The 19,676-nt window shown below is 41.1% G+C and overlaps 1 protein-coding gene across 2 annotated transcripts in view; it reads left to right on the top strand.

The window, feature by feature from the left end:
* Positions 1 to 9,679: 9,679 nt before the first annotated feature.
* Positions 9,680 to 19,676, top strand: part of si (sucrase-isomaltase (alpha-glucosidase)) — a 115,238-nt gene continuing 105,241 nt past the window's right edge. Inside the window, exons 1-2 of one of the 2 annotated variants that reach the window (XM_049576191.1) lie at positions 9,680 to 9,880; positions 19,372 to 19,495. In XM_049576191.1, coding sequence (XP_049432148.1) covers positions 19,372 to 19,495 — 124 coding nt within the window. In that variant the 5' untranslated portion in view covers positions 9,680 to 9,880. Of the gene's footprint in view, positions 9,881 to 17,796; positions 17,914 to 19,371; positions 19,496 to 19,676 lie in introns of those variants that run through there. The other variant, XM_049576192.1, reaches the window with a different exon arrangement.

Below are 19,676 nucleotides of genomic sequence, written 5' to 3'. Positions count from 1 at the left end.
CAGTAGGCTATCTATGGCAGGCGGAGGAACTCTAAGCATGCGACAGTGGGTCACAAGATGGGATACATACAAAATAAATGTGTTTTTCTTGAGATTATTTTGGACATTTCTATATTTACAAGAAAAATAAAAGAAAAATGGAGACTTACAGTGACAGGAAGTAGCATGACTGAGCTAAAACGACTCACATGTCCTACATTTTCCAATCAAGTTCAGTTCAATGTGCTTCACTGTCACCATTACGCAATATCTTTTAAAGTTTGAAGACAGTGTAAATACATATCAAAGCAAAATGCTTTCACCTTGCAGACTTGTGCAGAGTGTCAAACAGTTTTTGTTTGTGAAGGCATGTGTGTGTTTTTAAATCAGTGCAATATTATTCCTGATATTGGGACAGACATAGAGAAATGCATTCACTCCGTTTAACAAGGGTTTTTTTGTTCCTATCAAGTGTACTCTCCCTCACAGTTCTTATTTTCTTCTGGGTGCCTAGACCTGATTCCTCGCATGTATGTGTACGTGAGGAGTAGATTCTCAACCCTGTATTAAAGGCCTGGGAGGGTATATGTGTGGAGGTAATAAGTCCAAACTGTAAAGGGACTGCCTGTGAGTCACTCAGTCATGAAAAGTGCAGACCTTGGTGATTGGATATGGCTGTTTCACGGGTTTCAGCAAAGCACTGATTTGGGACCTCTGTTTGTGATTTGGGTTTTTGCTCGTCAGTATGACAGCACACACTTCAGCAAAGCCAAATTCTTGCCTGTGTTCTCGGAGGAGATTTGAAATGGAAGGGAGGGCTTTGTTTTCTTTTCTAATTTTTAACCTTTCGCACCATCTTCGACGAGAAAACATCAAAGTCACAGGGAGCAGCTTTCATATTGCAGTATTATTGTCTCGCAAGTTTCCAATTTATATTAAGTTTGACGACGCTCCAGTGGTTTACGTCATTGCTTTTTAACAGTTTTTTTTTATTCTTTTTAATTTGTGCTCTGATTCTCAAGTTTCAATCTCTGGCCTCTGCTATTCATGTATTGTCAAATTAATTGAAATTTAAAAGATGCTGTTACTCTCATTTTGAATATGGTGAGAAGCAGTGACAGCGTTATTTTGATCATTTGATCAAGTCAATTTTTGGTCAAAGTCGTTTCTTGACAGTCAGCTAAAGAAACAGAGAAGTCACTGTAGGCCTGTGTAAGAGAAAGATGAAATATCCTTGCTCATAGGGTGGTGTGTGGCAGAACGGTGGTGCAGTGGTTAGCACTTTCACCCAGGGTAGTGGGTTCGAACCCCAGGGTGGAGGGGGGCTCCTTTGTGCGGAGTTTTCTCAGGGTACTCCGGCTTCCTCCCACAGTCCAAAGACATGCAGGTTAACTGGTGAATCTAAATTGTCTGTAGGTGTGAATGTGAGTGTGAATGGTTGTTTGTCTCTGTGTGTCAGCCCTGTGATAGTCTGGCGACCTGTCCAGGGTGTACCCCGCCTCTCACCCAGTGTCGGGGTGGTTGGGATAGGCTCCAGCCCTCTGCAACCCCTAACAGGTTAAGTGGTTACGGGAAAAATGACTCTTTTTTTTGCTGTGATTCTCAAGTTTGGCCTCTCCCATTCATGTTTTGTCAAATTAACTGAAATGTAAAAGATGCTGTTGTCTCATTTTGAATACACTGACTCGCAGTGACAGCATTATTTTGTTGATATGATCAAGTCAGTTTTGGTCAAAGATGTTTTCTGACAGGCCTATGGAAGAGAAAGATGAAATATTCTTGCTCAATGGTGTGTGTGTGTGTGTGTGTGTGTGTGTGTGTGTGTGTGTGTGTGTGTGTGTGTGAGCACATGTTGTGGGTCTCAGATTAGATTGGTCTTGTGGGACCTCACTGAACCACTCCCCTGAATTGAACCAGACATCAGTAAAGCCTGACATAGCAAAGGGCTACTGCTGAGCTCGCACTGCTTTATTTATCACCTCCAAGTGAGTGTGTTTGTGTGTACGTATGTGTTCACATATTTTGGCCTCTCACGGAAGTGTGTGCATGTCTGTGTGTGCGTGTCTGTGTCTGTGTCTGTGTGTGTGTGTGTGTGTGTGTGTGTGTGTGTGTGTGTCAAAGAGAGCAAGAGAGGGAGGGCGAGTGAGAAACTTTGCGTGTCCACACACATAAACACATGTGTTTGAGACTCTGGACCCAGTCCAAGTTCTGTGTTTTCTCCTTCTCTTTTTATACATGATATTTCTTCCACAAGGACAACGATGAAGTCGGGAACGGAATTTTGATGAAGTGTGCGTGTTCATTTGCCATTGTGTGTGTGCGTGTGAGTGTGTGTGTGTCTACGTATTTATAACACAAGGACAGTGATGCAGAGAGGAGCTGCATACTGATTAAGGGAAGTCGAAGAGAGGGCCTCTGTGTTGGCAGGCAGAGCCACGCAGCAACAACAAGTCATTCACCTAATTTAGGACACACACACACACACACACACACACACACACACACACACACACACACACACGCACACACAGACATGTTTCACTCCAGAAATCTTTTCGGAGAGCTCTGCATGCAGACGCTGCGCCGCAAGCTGTTTTGAAAAGGACATTTTTGTCTCCAGCTGCAGTGATGTATGCTGTTTAACTTTCACCGGAGACTAATAGGTTTTTCTAATTATCGTTACATAGAAATAGAGATATGCCATAACTCTCCGTGGCCTCTGATTCAGCAGAGAGGTCATTAAAGGATGAAAGAAAGTAGGAAAAGAAAAGAGCAGAATGAAGGGAGGATAATGGATAGAGGGAGCGGTGAGAGACAGAGAGAGATTGAGAGGGAGGACGGGAAAGATCGATACAGTCTGTACTTTGAGAGCTAAAGATCTGCATATCACGGAATCGAGCGAGGGAGGAAAGTAGGTGTAGAAAAACAGAAACACACACAGCAAGTTTGCACGTTTTGTTTCCTTGTGTTCGGAGGAGAAAGAGGGAGGAAGATCCACGGGAACAGGTGAGAGCAGGAGGGGGAGGGTGACAAAGTTAAGGGGACCCTTTAAGTCGTTTTAAGTGATAAGGAGAAGTATGCAACAATGACGTTTCTGAATGAAAGATAATGGAAGATACGCAGAGAGAAGCCGAGGGAAGAAAAGAGAACGAGAGTCACGCTGCTGGAGGAGTGAGAGTGACAGACCGAAAGGGGATTTGCAGTCTTTCTCCAAGATAAGCACACGGTTTTCTTTCTATCCTGCTAACCCTCGCACTCACGGTGGCACCATGTGCGAGCGTGCACTCGCATACACGTGCACAAGCGGGCACGCACACATAACCAACACCATTCTATTGCAGCAAGCTCTTGGCACCTGACAAAAGATCACCCGCGCAGAGTTGCCATGGCAACGAGGAGATTCGTTGTTGCTACCCGTACAGCCTGACTCCCAGCCTGATGAGAGAGAAGAAAGTGTCGGGGGGGGGGGGGGGGGATAAAACAGCTAATTTAACTTTAAATGAGGATGTTAATTAGATTAGAAAACTGCGGAAATTGGAATCTCATGGTACAAAAAAATTCATATTTATTTGTTGAGTGGTTTTTAATTAATGTTTGACCAACATGTTGTTATTTTACAACATCGAGTGTTCGCTGCGGTTTGTTTGTTGTTCTGTCGGACACATTTATTATTTATTGGACCCTGTTGTGGTGCAGTGTAATCAGAGATCATACCATCGCAGCCCATCCTCTCGCCCGATCAAAAATACGCCATCAGTAATGATTACAATAATTTGTTCTATATTTAGGCACGTCTTTTAACTTAAAACTTTCCATCAGTCCAATTCTGACACAAAAAAGGAGGCAATATATTCAATTTGTTCGTAGTTTCATTTGCATAGATGCATTAAGAGTTTTGGTCAAATGTTACTAATTTGGTTCCTCATTTAAATCTGTTTTATGATAAATGTGTTCTGATCTTTTTTTCTACTTCATTAAACATGGATTTTAGAGATAATATTAAAAACAGTCCCATATCTTCTATGTCTGGTAAAAATAGGATTCATTTCTTGGATTAATAGCCTGCATAAGAATAGAAATATCATTGTGTTTGCTGATATACTGCATATCTCCAACGGCTGGAGAGAATAAATGGAAGACAGTTCTGTTGAAGATAAATTACATAAGTTAATACATAATAATAAAATAGGAAGATGGCTGCTAGACATCTTTGTGCAGCAATAATAAAGTTAAAGTTCATGAATAATCTAAAACATCAATGTCATCTTCACATTTTCCAAGTTTGTGTAAAACTTTAACAGATGCGGCTCCTCTAAAGACACACACAGAACCAGATAGATTGTGTCTCAGCAACTTGTCTAAAAGGTTCACGTAGTTTTTGATGTTTAGCTTGTCTTTTATCTTTCTCCATCTTTGAGTTTGCTTGACAGGCAGAGACATGATGAACGGGGAAAGTTGCTGTAAAACGCTCTGCAGGGATGCAACGGCGAAATTCAGCAATGCAGCAACATTGTCAAATGCTAGAAAAAGATCACACGCATGTGGTGTTACATGCAGAAATCTCCACACAGAAAGAAACTATGGAGGAGAAGATGTAATGCTGCGTTGCACTTAAAGGCCTGTGAAATCATGACAAGCTGTATTGATCACCGCGGGAGGATCCTCTCTGCAGGCAGGCTGGGGGAGAGGATCAGCAGCACAACAGCACCTCTGGAGGGAACACTTCGGCAGGGCAGATATTTGCCAATGAAGGAACTAGTGCTGGGCGATATGACCTCAAACCAATATCAAGATTAAGGGAACTATTTACCTCGATTACAATTAATGAATGATTATTTTGTTTTTGGTTTATGCCCTCATAGTTTTTATTCTTATGAAAGAGTACATGTCTTACTTTTGTGAATTTAAAATAATTGAAGGAAACACACACAGATGAACTATTAATGGTTATTTACTGAATATTTGGTGATTGAAATCAAAGCACACATTGCTTGAAATGAAATCATCTCACAAAAAAGGTCACTACGCAGTCATTACTTTAAATATTGTCATGTGAAATGTAGAAAACAATAACTTTTGCTTCTTGTAAACAAATATATTTTTAAGATAATACCATGTCAAAAGTAGAAAAAAACTTGCATCATTTGCTTTTTACATGAGTTGTACATGTTTGGCTCCGCTTGGTCAAACACATACTTTCACCATGGCACAGTATCGTCTTTCGGGGGTTTTAACAATGTGTTTAAACCCACTGTGCTCCACTGTAGCTATGGGAATCATATCCTTCACAATGTAGTAGGAAATGGCGTCAGTTATTTCTTTCAATCTTCTTGAATCTTTTTCATATTGTGCAGCCTTTGTAAATGCTCGTGTTATCAAGAGCTGCTTTGTGGAGGCATATTTGGTAACATGATTATGCTCCAAGTACTGAAACAGACTGGTGGTATTACCTTTGGTCGCTGAATAGTTTTTATACAGTGTTAAGATTTTATTTTCCCTCTGTTTGGTGTCATCTTCACAAAAGTCAAGATGTGCGATGGTCATGGCATTTCTCTCTGGTACAAGCCAACACATCCGACCTCGTCACATATCGACGTTTGGTCATGGACTTTCCACATCAACATACGACATGCAAGGTACCATGGGTACGTTGGTTGCTGACGTTCTGTGACACTGTGTCGTATGTTCAACAACAAATACACGTGGATAGGTTTAGGAAAAAGGAACAGGGTATGGCTTTAGAGTCTTATGGGACGCAAACACTGCTCTCTCGGGTGAAAGTCTGTGTTTTGTTGGACCCATCCATCATCCTTCCTGCCCGCCCCACGTGGAGTCTCGCCGCCTTAACTTTTGTCCTTGTCCTGCTGCGTTCCCTTTGACGGCGCAGGGCCCTGTTAAATTATACCTCAAGTGGCCGCGTATCATGCCGATGTTAAAGGACACCTTTTTCGTTGGTTTCTGATGCTGCAAGTCACTGCCCAAGCGGCGGGTTTCAATGACTTTGGAGTTAGACCGGGTTCTACAAGCTGTTCAAGTTGCTCAGTTGGCCCAGTGTTTGAGTTTTCCTCCATGTTGCTTCAAGGTTGCGGACTGGAAGGGGCGGAGTCTCGTCACTACACATGCGTTAGTACGTTATAAAGGGGACAGTACAAGAAAACACACACAGTGGGGAAAGCATTAACAGAATTAAAAATAAACAAGTTTACTGGCATGGGCAAGATTACATCCGTTAGAGGTTCTGACTGTCGGCTTCGATTAATGTTTATTTAATTGCCCAGCCCTGGAAGGAAGTAAACCCAGGTTCACATCCGCTGACTGCTGGCCTGCCATCCGCTAAATGCATGTAAATCAATCATTATGCATAAAACAAGCCCTGTCCATTAGTGCCCCAACAATTATGGCTAATGTTATCCTCCAAACTTCTGCCAACAAAGGTCAGTTTACTCTTCCTGAAAATCTCAGCGCCACTCATAACTCCAGATAAGAAGATTGTTGTGGAGGTGATGAGTGTTTTTTGCTGACCTCTGTCTGAATGACTGTGATGTTTGTCATGCTGCAGTGGGGATAACGAAGAAGAAAATGTGCATTTACTAAGAATGAATTAATGATCTACGGATGACTGTGAGTTTTTGTTTATCCTTTAATGGCATGACTATTATGCCATCGTCAGCACATTCAATTTAAGATAATTAGCTGTCAGATTATATTAGCTTTTAAATCTGCTATGCAATCTGAGAGAACGATGTTGGTAAAGTGGGGAGTAGTCCAAGAACTAAAGAATCTTTTATGTGCACTTGCACACAAAGAGAGACACTGACACGCACACACAGCACACTTTCCTCTTCTGCTCAGCACACAGATATGAAATAATGAAATATTGATACTCTGCAGACCGTGAGCAGCTCAGCAGCAGGAGTAAATGAGAGACCTCGACACATGAAAGGGGAGCGAGAACTTTTTTTCCCCCCTCTCCTTTTTTTTTTTTTTCTTTTCGGCTTTCTGTGCGATACTCTACAACTCCACTGAACTCCAGGCCTTCACGAGTTCACAAGGTCACTGCCGGGTTTCACAACACCGCTGACATAAGACAGTGAGAAGGAGATATATTAGAAATATTCACACTTTGACCTTCTTTCGACAGATAGCAGCGACTGGTGAGCTTTGCACCGAACGTGCATAACAACACACACAAATAAACAGAGGTTAATCATTATACCGGATCGGGTGCACAGTGCATTTAAAGCATCTATCAAAGCATAACACAGGCAGTTGTTAGCAAACTCATTATTTTATGAGAAAGTGAGAGAGTGTGTGTGCATATGCCTGTGTGTGTGTGAGTCTATTCCTGTCAAAGCATGCAGAGCAGCAGCAGGGATGGATGACATTTCCCTTAGAAATGATGCAGCAGAAGCCTTATGTGTGTGTGTGTGTGTGTGTGTGTGTGTGTGTGTGATAGAGAGAGTAGAGAGAATAGAGTTGTGCTTATGCATTTTCCTCTTCATTCAATATGCTGTTTCTCCCCCCATAGGGGTCTAACATCTGTGCCATGCTTATGGGGAATACTGCATAATGGGAACACTTAGATAGGCCACCTGCATATTATGGCTTGTGCAGTCATTGGTGATATAACAGTTACAAACACACACACATAAACACACACAGAGAGAATCGCACACAGAGAACAACTGCAACATCCCAGTGTAATTGCTTGATGACTTTGTCTCCAAAGAGGTTGAAAGACTATATCAACACAGACAGTTCATTGTTATGTTGCCACTCCCTTGGTTTGATGTCTGTGAGGCTGAAAGCAAAGATAATCATTTTTTCCACCACTAAACTTCATCCCGTGGCAGCAGTTTAACTCTGTCAGGAAGGGGGTTATCCCGTCGCACATCACAAGCCATACTACAACATAGTGCGGGTGATGCAGTGGGAGACCCGACACACTTTAATGGAAATCAGAAGCCAATAAAAGCACCAATCAGCGTTGCTAATCACATCATTGAGACATTTGGAATATATGGTATCCATACTGTTGTCTATGGTACCAGCCTCATGTGCCTGTAACATGCTTTCATTCTCACATACAAAAAGCTCAGGGCATCAGGTTAATCAATATGGTGTTATCTGAGAGTTGAGTACCATGATTGCATGGACTATAATTACCCCCAACATCCACCATTAACTTCCACCAGCAGCACACAGATGCTTGTTGAACCCTAAAGTCCCCCAATAGGGGGACCTCTAGGGCTGCTAATAAAGGCCTGGTGTGTATCAATACACTGATCAGAAGAATATAGTGATACTGCCCATCAAATTTAACAGCAGAACCTCAGCTGGCAAGGCTGAGGTTCTTACAAGGCTGTAAAAAACTTTTTACATGCCCCAAACTCAGTTTACTACTCAGGTATATTTCGGGCTCTAACTCGACCACACGTTATTGGTGTCCAAAGCACTCTCCCTTTAATCATCACAGAGCTACAGCCCAAAGAACAACAACAACAGAAATCTCTTTGCCAAAATATATTTGTAATATGGCTCTTACCTTATTAATTTCGCTGTAAAATGTGCATTCTGCTGTTGTTTCACACTACCAGAAGTTGTCCGTCATTCAAATGAATCCGGGCAGAAAAAAAGGTTCCGGGGGAACAAAAACAATGACCACTGACAGCAGCCAACATCGCCCCACAACGCATTCTGCTGACTCTGATTGGCTTACAGTGCTGTCAATCTTTTGGTGGTTATAGCGTCATTCTATTGGCTCTAACGAATCAAACAAGGTGTCAATCACTTAAATCGGCCAAGCCGTCGTGGAGATACAGGCCTCCAAAGCTCAGAATAGAAACTCAGGTTCAAATGTAGTAGGTGTATTGGTCAGTTTGGAGTGGGAAATAGAGGAACAGTTGTATGTGTATACCCTAAACATCAACAGGGATTTACAGAAACATAAAATGAAAGATACAGGATTGTACATGACAAAAATCACATGCAAACATGGTGCAATTTTGGAGAGCTCGCCTGAATTTTCTGTTATATTGTTCTGCTTCACTTTATCAGAATCAACCTTTGCAGAGTTAATGTTCACATATTGTACTATGACGTGATAGAGGTTTAGAGCTGCAGCTGCATCATTCCAAAGGGATACTTTGGAATGATGCTTCTTTTTTTTTTAGGCGAACCTCAAAATATTTCATTTGTGCTGTGTGCCATCTTCATTTACTCTTCACATATAACACATATACTGATATTTACACATCTTAACCAATCTGACAAGTGTTCCCTTTACCATGACACCAAAAGTATTCAAATAGACCTTGTGGTTGCAGAGATATATTCATTTCATTATGGGTATGCAATTTTCAAGCAGAGGCCTATAAAATAGGGTCAGGGTTTTTAAGGACACAACTTGTTATTTGCAGATTCCTTGAGAGAGAGTCTTTATCACTGGGGTTACCTTGGATGTGAAAATGCTGCAACACGAGGATACTGAAAGGAGATCGAAAGATGTGTCGATCGTCACATTGACATTTTGTTTTGCTAAGCAAATGCATAAAAGGTAAGTAGCAGAATCACTCTTGGTGGTTACAGAGACTGCTCTGGACTCAGCAGATTGCTGTGTTGAAACCTTGAGTCAACAAAACACTGCTACAGTACAAAGTCTCTGAGCAATGGCACCCATCCATGCAGTGAATTCACCAGTTTTGGGAAATGATATGTGGGGGAAACAAAATGGGCTGGTGTTTAGGATAGCTTCTGATGCACTGGACTCAACAGATGGACTTCTTACACGTGTAAAGTGGAACTCCCAGTGTGAAGAAGTGAATCAACAAAGGAGGGGCTGCAGATCAAGTGCATAGAGAGGTGCACTGAGACAACAGCTGAATGCTTCGGACCCCAGCAGGTAACAGGGTTAAAACTTGCATGCACATATTATTACTGGGACAGAAAAATATGCCAATAGCATTAGTTGTGCCCTGAAGGAGAGTATTTTGTGCAGAAACTGACTGTTGTATTGTACAAACAGGCTGTCAAAGGGTTAACGGTCAAAACTACTGCACTGCCATACATCTCAATGTCAATTAATACTCTTTGTGGCTCATCATGTACATTTTGCATTACTTTCAGTACACTGTATTAAACAGCTGTATGTGTGTAGCCAACTTAAGAGACCAAGCCAGGAAAGAGCAAACAATGAGTGTTGAAACATATGAGGCTTTCAGCTCTGGTAAACATTACGAACCAAACAATACAGATACAATACCAATATCGAACTACCCTATTATATTTGGAAAATAAAATATACCAACCTGGTCTCACTCCAAAGTCGTCGAAATCTGGCACTTGGACAGTGACTTGTGGCATCAGATTCTGACGAAAAAATCCGTCCTTTAACATCAGCATGATATGCGGCCAGTCAACATTATGCTTTAACGGTGCTTGGCGGTATCAGGGGGAAATGCAGCGGGACAAGACCGAAAGTTAAGGCAGTGAACTAAAAAATTCTGCTCCAGTGAGACATACCATGAGGCACACTGTACAGACAGCTTGTTGAAAGATGGTTAGTAATAGGGGTGTAACGATACATCGATCCACATCGATTCATTGATTAACGATCCAATTACATCGATGCAAAATGAAAACATCGATCCATATCGTCATCTTAAAAATACACCTTTATTTTGAAATTCACATAGCACGTCTGTGTCACCATTTTAGTGAACAGGTCTATTTTTATTATTTTTTTGTTACAGAAGAATACTGTTTTTCATTTAAATGCCTAATACCTGGAAGAGCTCAGAAATAAAATGGTCAAATCATATTCTAGTTGTTTTTGTGAGCTGATGTAAATGACTGTGTTTGATGGGCATATGATATTGCGTCATAGCGATCGCAGGCTCCTGAATCGAATCGAAATCGTATCGTGACAGACTTTGTGATATCGGCAAACATCGTATCGTCATCCAAACAAATCGATATAATATCGTATCATGATGAAGCTGGTGATTTACACCCCTAGTTAGTAACACCAATAATAGGTTAGAAATAGAAGATCCTCCACTTTGGTTTTGCTGTGAATTATACATACATATACATATCAAATAGGTAGCCTACACTGCTACATGTAGCCACATGCTAACATGAAGGAAACCTGGAATCTTGGTTGTCAATATCGTTAATTTCTCCACAATTCTGGATCATATTCCAGCTGAAACATGTCCGGTAGTGTTAAATTAGAAGCTTTTATTTTGTATCTTTAAGGGGAGAAAGTGCCGTTATACACAGTCATTCCTGGCTGCGAGTACACTACTACATGTATTCCAACTGGAATATGTACCGCTGCTTTTACTGAGGGATTTTTCTCATGGTAGAAAGTTTTGCAATTCTCCTTGTCAGTCATTACCCAGCTGCAATGACGCTGCAGAGACGCTGAGATACAGAAGACCCGGAAGTGCTGACCAATCAGAGCAAACTGAACTTCTTCAGGAGGAGGGTCTTAAAGAGATCGATGCTAAAACAGGGCATCTCAGACAGAGGGTAAATGCAAGTGTTCCAGCACAGACAGCTTGAGGAAAATAATTGTTTTTGACCATTAAAGTAAGTAAACATGTTCTAGTGGAAACCCAAAATGCACAAGCATTATAGGTCCCCTTTTAAACACAGCTGCTCGCCTGCCACTAATACTCTCGGTGTTCAAACAAGCCAAACAAACCTTGAACCTCAGTTTCATTTAGAGAACATTAATGTGAGGGGAAAAAAATGAGTGATTCGTGCACTGTTATTTAGCAGTTCAAGGGTAAGAATTACTGATTTGTGCAAACAAATTATTACAAAATGTGCCTTTCTACATGGCAGAGCAGTAGAAAGACTTGCAATTTTGTCAGAAGCATGGTGATTATTTTGTCATACTTTGTGGAGGGGTTTGTTTGGATGAATGCAGATGTAGATCTCTGAAAGCATTAGACTGAGATTGTGCTTTAGAAGAGTATTCTTCCAGAGTGAACATTTGCTATACCTTCATCCGCTCAATTATTAATAGACATGGCATTTATCACTGGAAAAATAATTTAGTGTAGAGACACATAGTCAGAGAACTGAGGCCAGATAAAAGTCAATATAAACAAATTTATTATATTGAGACCTTGAGAGTGTTTTATTGTGCTTCAAAGAACAGTTACAATACGGAAATGCTGATGATAAAATGTTACAAAAGTCATGAAATAAGAAAGAAAAATAAAGATCCATATGTGATTAAGCGCTACAATGCTAAGACAAATAAAGTGAGCCCTTTGGAATTATTCATGTATTAAACAGCACTACAATGTGGTCTGTAGTCGCTATAACAAACAAATATACAGACTATGTAAAACACACAAATTAAAAATCCCAATAGGAAGTTTGTATTTGTATGTAGGTGAATCCCTGCACAAATGACCTCTACAAAAGCTACTACAAGACAGATTTTCCAATCAATGAGTTGAAATCGTAGTTAGTAGTTCGTTGTGCCTTGATTTGAGACAAGACAACTTGAAACAGGCAACTACTTGCAGTGCGCCGTTCTGCAAGGTTCTAAAAACGTGCCAGTTCACACCAGTGCAACAAGATGAGAAGGTGCATCATCTCTGTGCAACTCCCTGTACTTTAGTTCTGATTTCCAGCTTTTCAGGCTTATTTTGTGGCTGAATATAATTTCCAGCTTCTTAAAATCTATACTGGGCTTAACAATCTGTCTACATACTGTATCTCAAAGTCAGTGAGGTCACAATTTATGTTGTATATAATAACATATTTATGTTGTATATAATAACATATGTCAATATATGTATTTTTACTCCAACCTCATCATATATTAACGTTTGGTCATGGACCCTCCAGATAAAACTTGAAAGGTACCCTGGGTGTGTTAGTTGCTGACGTTCTGGGACACCGTGTCAAGTTATGCCTGTTACATGCAATGTCTTCTGTTTACACACAGTCTCTTTCAAAGTAAACACACTACGTCAGTACAGCAACACACATTATCACCTTTCAGTGAAGCATGGGGTAGGGATCTCCATGATTTAAAGTTGTTTTGCTGCCCCCGGACTTAAACAACCTTTAATAATTAAGAAAACAATGCACTCAAACACATATTGATTACAAGTCCATGGGTGCTTTCACACCTGCTCTGTTTGGTTCGATCCAACTCAAGTTTGTGTAGTTCGTTCGGGCAAGTGTGAACACAGCAATCACGCTCCGGTGCGCATCACAACAATGGCAGACCTTCTTGAAGAGGTGGTTACAAACAAACTCTGGTGTGGTTTGTTTGTGGTGAGAACGTGTTCCGACCTGGATCTGAACCAACTGCGGTCACATGACACTTTGTTTGGGTTAAACATGAGCGTGGTACAGTCCAGGAGGATTATTAATGTGCACCTCCTCCTGTACTGCCTTAAGATACTTCCTGGATGCCGTGAGAACACAAACCAACTCTCGGCAATTACGCAGCTTTGCTACAAAATTAGTGCCTGATTTGGACCAAAGCAAGCAGACTCTAGGTCTGAAAGCACCTTAAGTTTTAAGGACAGCTGCAGAGGTTGTGAGATGTAACACAAAAATGTTCTCAAATCAGTCAGAGATTCTATAACATGAACTGAATAATGCCTCTTATGAAAGATATTCCAAAAAACCTGAATATAACTAAACAGTTTTGTAAAGGGAAATGGTCAACAAGTTCCTCCTGGTCACATACAAGAAACTTTTGTTTAACTTGACTTGACCTGAATGTTCAAGCAAATAATGGAATTAATACACCAAATAATTAAATTGTTTTAATGTAATTATGTCAGTGGGACATAGTTTGTCCATTATTGTGACTTTAAAGAATATCAGACAACATTTTACAGCTAAATCATGCAAAAATGCAGGAAACTCAAAGTGCTTCATTCATTTTTTCCTGGCACTGTAAATGATACCAGTGGAGAAACATTTTAGCAGTTAATAACATCTCGGTTTATGCAGATCTGAAATCAAGGAGACAATCCAGGTATTGATTCTCCAGAATGCTGGTGAGGGTTCCCAGTCCCTGATGCACACAAATAGCAACACACACGCATGAACACACTTATATAATCTTGGTTGGTTGGCAGCTCTCAATGTTGAGTGCCTAGTCTTAAAGTGACTGGATCGATACAGGGGAGTGAATTGCCAATTTCAGTTTGTTCTATTGAAATCGGCTGGCGCTGCATTCTAGAGGGAGAGTACCTGAAATTGGCAGTGGCAGAGTGGTATTGGATTTGTAAGGAGAGAGAAAAGGAGTGAGCAGACTGATCAGAGACGGACTTGGACGCCTACATTTCTGTGCATGTACGTACACACCCACAAGATCTTAAGTCATCATTGCACCCGTGCATCTTAGCGAAATTATGGTAACTGTTATGAAAGCCCTTTGTCTTTCGCTGTCTCACCTAGATGTAACCACTCACACACACACTCAACCAGAGCTCATCTTGGCTTCTTCGATCGCGTAGTCCAAGGCAATCAAGCTCTGTGCTGGAAGAGCAGATGATTGTGTCTCTAGATAGTGAATAGCTCATTCAGTTGATCCTCTCCATTCTGTTTATTGGGATTACATGGACTGACGCCATCACCAAACTACAGAGTGCCTTGGCATGGATGGATGTCTGGCCGTAGACACTGTACACATTTTAAACCATAGCTTTGCAGTCCTTTCTAGCCTGACAAACTAAATCAACAGAAAGTGCAGAGTTGATCCAGCTCTGCCTTTGAAGGCAGCACAGACCCGGTGGTGCTGGACCACAGAACCTTCACTCTCTTTTGGCACTTCAAAAACCAGACCCAGGAAACTTCATGTTTGTGATATCATGTTCAGAAAGAAATGCCTGTCGAACAACTGGAGACTGCCTTCTGTCGTATTTAATCTCTTTTCAAGACAAAAAGGACTCCCTGGAAAAAGAGATTTGTACCTCAATGAGCCCCTCCTGGCTTAATAAAGGATAAATAAAGATAAATAAATAAATCTGATTCAAGGCAGAAAGCCAACTGCCTGCTTCAGATTGCTGTGGGTCCCAACATCTCCCACATGCGTGATGACCAGAGAGGAGGTTACTGTTGTTCATCATTGCTGCTGACCTGTTACATGATGATGATTGTGGCATTGTGTTAGTGTCACAACAGAGGGTGCAGTCATCTGTCTTCACCCACAAAGCCGAGAGAGCATTGTTACGAGACAAAGACTGTGTGAAATTGAGCAACAGTTACACATAGCGACTACAGTTCTATGATTACAAGCAGAGCTCTGTACTCTGCTCTTACTATTTGTTAAAGACTTATGTTCGAAACAAATCATGTGTTCAATAGGAACGCCCCAAACTTAGAATTTTCCTAGTCGACCAATAGTCCTCACTTAGGGACATTATTCGACCCACATGTGTACAACATTAATTTAATTTATTAAATGATATATTGTGGGCGGGGCAACACAATGGTTTGAGTTGAAGGTGTGAGAAAGAATAGTATCAGTAACATTGTTAACACTGTGCTACATTACAGAGAAATACAAACCATACTAATGAACCTTCATTAATATAGGCCTATATTTTATCTACAAGTGCACGTCACACACTGAGCGAGCCGCCTGTTAATGACGCTGTGGGCAAAGCAGTAATGATTGTGCTAAGTGGCTAATGGGCATGTAGCTACTTCCATGTTTCAGATGATACGTCATGTTTGTAGTCGACCAGTGAAGATGAGTTTACATATCACTTTGGGTTCGTCCTTCACCTTCTCAAAATGATCCCACACTTTGGATTTCCTGCCCGACATGTTATTAACTAGCCTGTGGAATAACCGCAGGTACCAGCCCTGGAAATTAGGGGCTGTACACATCGTATCTTTAACCGCCTGGAAAACGTGAGGTCGGGCTCTGGGTGCTATTTTTGTGACTTTTCTGTGCCAGCTTTCAGGAGTGTGGCAGCAGGTTGTATCTGATGTTACTAAGTACCCTTAACAAGCACCGTATAGCCTATTTACCTGAAATCCTGAGTGCAGAGCTGATCTTCTTCCAGGTGCTGTTTATAAGTGTGTAGGTCTATCATCTGTGGGACAGACGTAAAGCTCTGGGTAGCCCTGCACTAACACGATCAACTTTCTCGTATTTGTCAGACTGAATATTTACAGAAGAAGGGAAAGACATCTGTTGGCTGTGATTGGTTTGTAACGTGACTCCTGTCTGACTGCTGAGTGTGGCCACTTCCTGTGTCAAATTAAATTGCCACACAGTCCAGTCATATAGGTGTCGATTTATTTTGACGAGGTGCAGCTGCTAATAGAGTTTCATGTTTGTTTGTTTGTTTCTTTTGTTTTCTTTTCTTTAGTGCAACTAAGCAACAAATGAAATCTCACCAACGAATAACATTTGGTCTATTTTAGGGGGCAGAGCTAGTGTTCAAAGTGTTTATAGCTGTTTAGAATGGCCACTTTTAAAGGTGATGTGACAACCTGGTCATTGTAAACCCCATTTACACCTGTCATTTCAAGGACCTCATAAAATCCAGATAAGATTAAACACAGTTTAATTTCGCCGCATATATAAATCCTTTTTGGCCAGATCACAAACCTGATTGCCACCAGTCTTGGTTTACTCCTGGTGCATGCAAATCAGGGTCTGCCCAAAGTAATGCACCTGAATTTGTTTGGTAATTGCCAAGAATGCTAAAAGAAGCCTAACCTCTGCGCTTATCCAATTTACAGTTCAGCTAATGTTAGCCAAAAACTGCAACATCACATAACACAAACACACTAATGGACCATATTTTTGAACTATGAGCGAGATAAGGGACTTTATCGCCTTCACTGACTCTAACTCACGCTGCTTACACACCTAGAGAGATCAATGCACCCTCACCTACATGATCAATCTGTGGTTGAACTGATTAGGGATCAGATAAACGCCACGGCAGCTATTTGATTGTACGTGTAGAACATGCTCGAGCTGTTTTTACAGCTTTAATGAGTGAGAGAACAACCAACTGCTGTGTCATTTTTTGAGCTGCTGTTATCACAAGGGCAGAGGAGACAGCCAACAGACGTATTGTGGAAATCACAAAGTGAGTGGCTATTTACAGAGACTGAAAAAGTTACACTATAGAAGGGGTAAAAACTTCATATAAGCATCCAGCAGAGACCAATACATCTTTTCAGCATCTGGCCAGGATGCCACCACTGTCTAGAATCCCAGGAGAAGATCTCTGATCAAACATGTTAAGTTACAACACCTGACTGCTGCTACTTATAACAATACAGATATTGCTGTATCATCTGTTATATAATCATGTGATATTAAAATACACAAACAACTATGAAGCTTTGATCACAGTGGATTTCCAAGATATTACATTCAGATACTCCACTGAGGTGCTTCTTTCCATTGCAACCAACTAAATAGCATGTGTGCGTGTGTGTGTACATGATTGGTGATGTGGTAACAGTGGGGTAAAGATTGCTCGTGCTAAGTCACAGCTTACATAAAAATAAATAAATAAATAAATAAATAAATAAATAAATAAATAAAAAAACAGTCTTTGAATAAATTACACCCATACAAGTATGCTCATCAACAAATACGAACACACACATACACACACGGCTCTGTGGACTCAAACATGATAGCAGGATTGATTGTAACAAGCTGATATGGGGGATTTCAGGCTGCAGTTGTTTTCTCATACTGTAGATGGTTATCTGACATTTTATGACTTCGGGTCTGCATGCTCAGACTATTAAATGTGCGCGTGCACATATACACACACATATACGCACAAACTACGCAGTAAAGGAGTGGTGAGGCCCTATGACCACAACACATCCTGTGGATTATAAGGTGCTATCTCACTTGAACTCAGAAGCACTTTGCCCTGAACATCGGAGAGAGCCAAGGTAAGACTGCAGCTGTGGGCTGTCTACCTGCTCAACTCAAAATAATCATTACTTTGTATTACACTTATATCATGATGATGCAGCATGATTTACAGTATGATGTTGTATGATAGATTTTTACTGTGATGCTAGTGAGAACTGCATCACAACTATTGCAGTCAAAAATCCTACTTGTTATAGATTCAGACTTGCTTTTGACTTTTTGTAGCTTGCAGATGTTTGCATTATGCTGCTCTATCCATATTACTGTGGACACACTGTGACCAAGTTTGTTAATGATAATGTTGGTTATGTGTAGCTCTTTGCCAGTCGAGTAAATAATCCACCGCCAATTGCAATGCAGCCCGGAGGAACAGATGTCTGTGGAGGGTTTTGAATACTGATGTGTAGATTTTTTTTTTTTGTTCAGATTTACACTGCACTGATCCACTTTTTTTCCCTTCTTTTTATTAATGTCAGTCCTCGACATAATTACAGGTGACAAACCTCCTCTTGGGCTGACATTAACTTTTAAGGATATGTCTCAAAGTAACCATTGAACTCAAGGTATTAAGTAAAAGTTCAAATGAGATATCAGATCATTTTCTAAACTGCCTGCACTCATGGGAACCTCAACAGTGCAGCTATAAAGTGCCCCTGTTTTTTTTATAAGTGTGCGTTCATGTACACGAATCAGAGTGGGTGTGTGTGTCGGGAGAAGTAAAGCGATATGCCGTTATGGGTGGAAGCTATTTTTGGGCACTTAGGCTAAATAGAAGAAGAGAGAGGCTAAAAGGTTTGTACTGTATGAATGTGTTTGTTTGTGTGTCTCGGTGTTACACTGCATGTTTGCAGGCGATTTTTTGGTGCTTCTGCATGGTGTGCAGGGGGGCATGCACACGTTTGACTCTCTGTCTCTCTCTTTGCCCTCGCCTGCTCTTCACAGCACATTAAACAGGATGGCTATAAGCCTCTCATTCACCCAGATAGACACATACCCACACACATACAGACATTCACCTTGTTTTTGTCTCCAAGAGTACATTGGAGTGAAGCCTAATTGCTTGAGTGATATGATGGGTGCCTTTGCAGAGACCAGGCCCGGCCTGTCGGGCAGTTTTGTCAACTCCCTGTTCCTCGTTTTTAAAGTCTTGCTCTTTTTCGTGTCTTTCCTTTACGCTCTGATTTTTCAATTTAGTTAGGTTTTTTTTAACTTCAGAAAGCTTTTGCTGAGTCCAAGGTTAATGCCAGGAAAATATATGTGTGTTTACTATAGTTTGGCTGTTTTGTGCATGTGTGCGTGTGTGTGTCCCGCCAATGGGCCTCATTAAGCAGGGAAGTTTTTTCAGACCTCTGAGACCTTGCCTTTAGTAAACTTGGTGTCATTATTGGGTGTTAATGATGTTGGCCTTTGTAATCAGTCTCTGTGTATGTGTGTACGTGTGTGTGTGTGTGTGTGTGTGTGTGTGTGTGTGTTAGATGGGAAGAAGGCGGTTCTCAGGTTTGGAGGTGACTCTCATGGTCATGTTTGCCTTGATGTCTGTGGCGGCCGTCACTCTCATAGTCCTATATGTCACTGGAGAACCTGGGGTCCTTAAAGATGGTAGGTGAACACGCTTACACACACACATAAATGCATATGTAAACAAAAAAAAAAAAACTTAGAACATTAGCCCTAAACCTTCACCATGTTCCCCCTGTATTTGTGAAACTTAGCAAGCTAGCTCATTGAAAAATCAACATCATATTTAGTTGCATATTGTCGGTAATCAACAGACATCAAC

Source organism: Epinephelus fuscoguttatus, linkage group LG5, assembly GCF_011397635.1.
Source record: "Epinephelus fuscoguttatus linkage group LG5, E.fuscoguttatus.final_Chr_v1".
Classification (NCBI taxonomy): Eukaryota; Metazoa; Chordata; class Actinopteri; order Perciformes; family Serranidae; genus Epinephelus; species Epinephelus fuscoguttatus.
The sequence above is the reverse complement of the archived record's forward strand: the minus strand, read 5'-3'. Positions and strand labels throughout refer to the sequence as shown.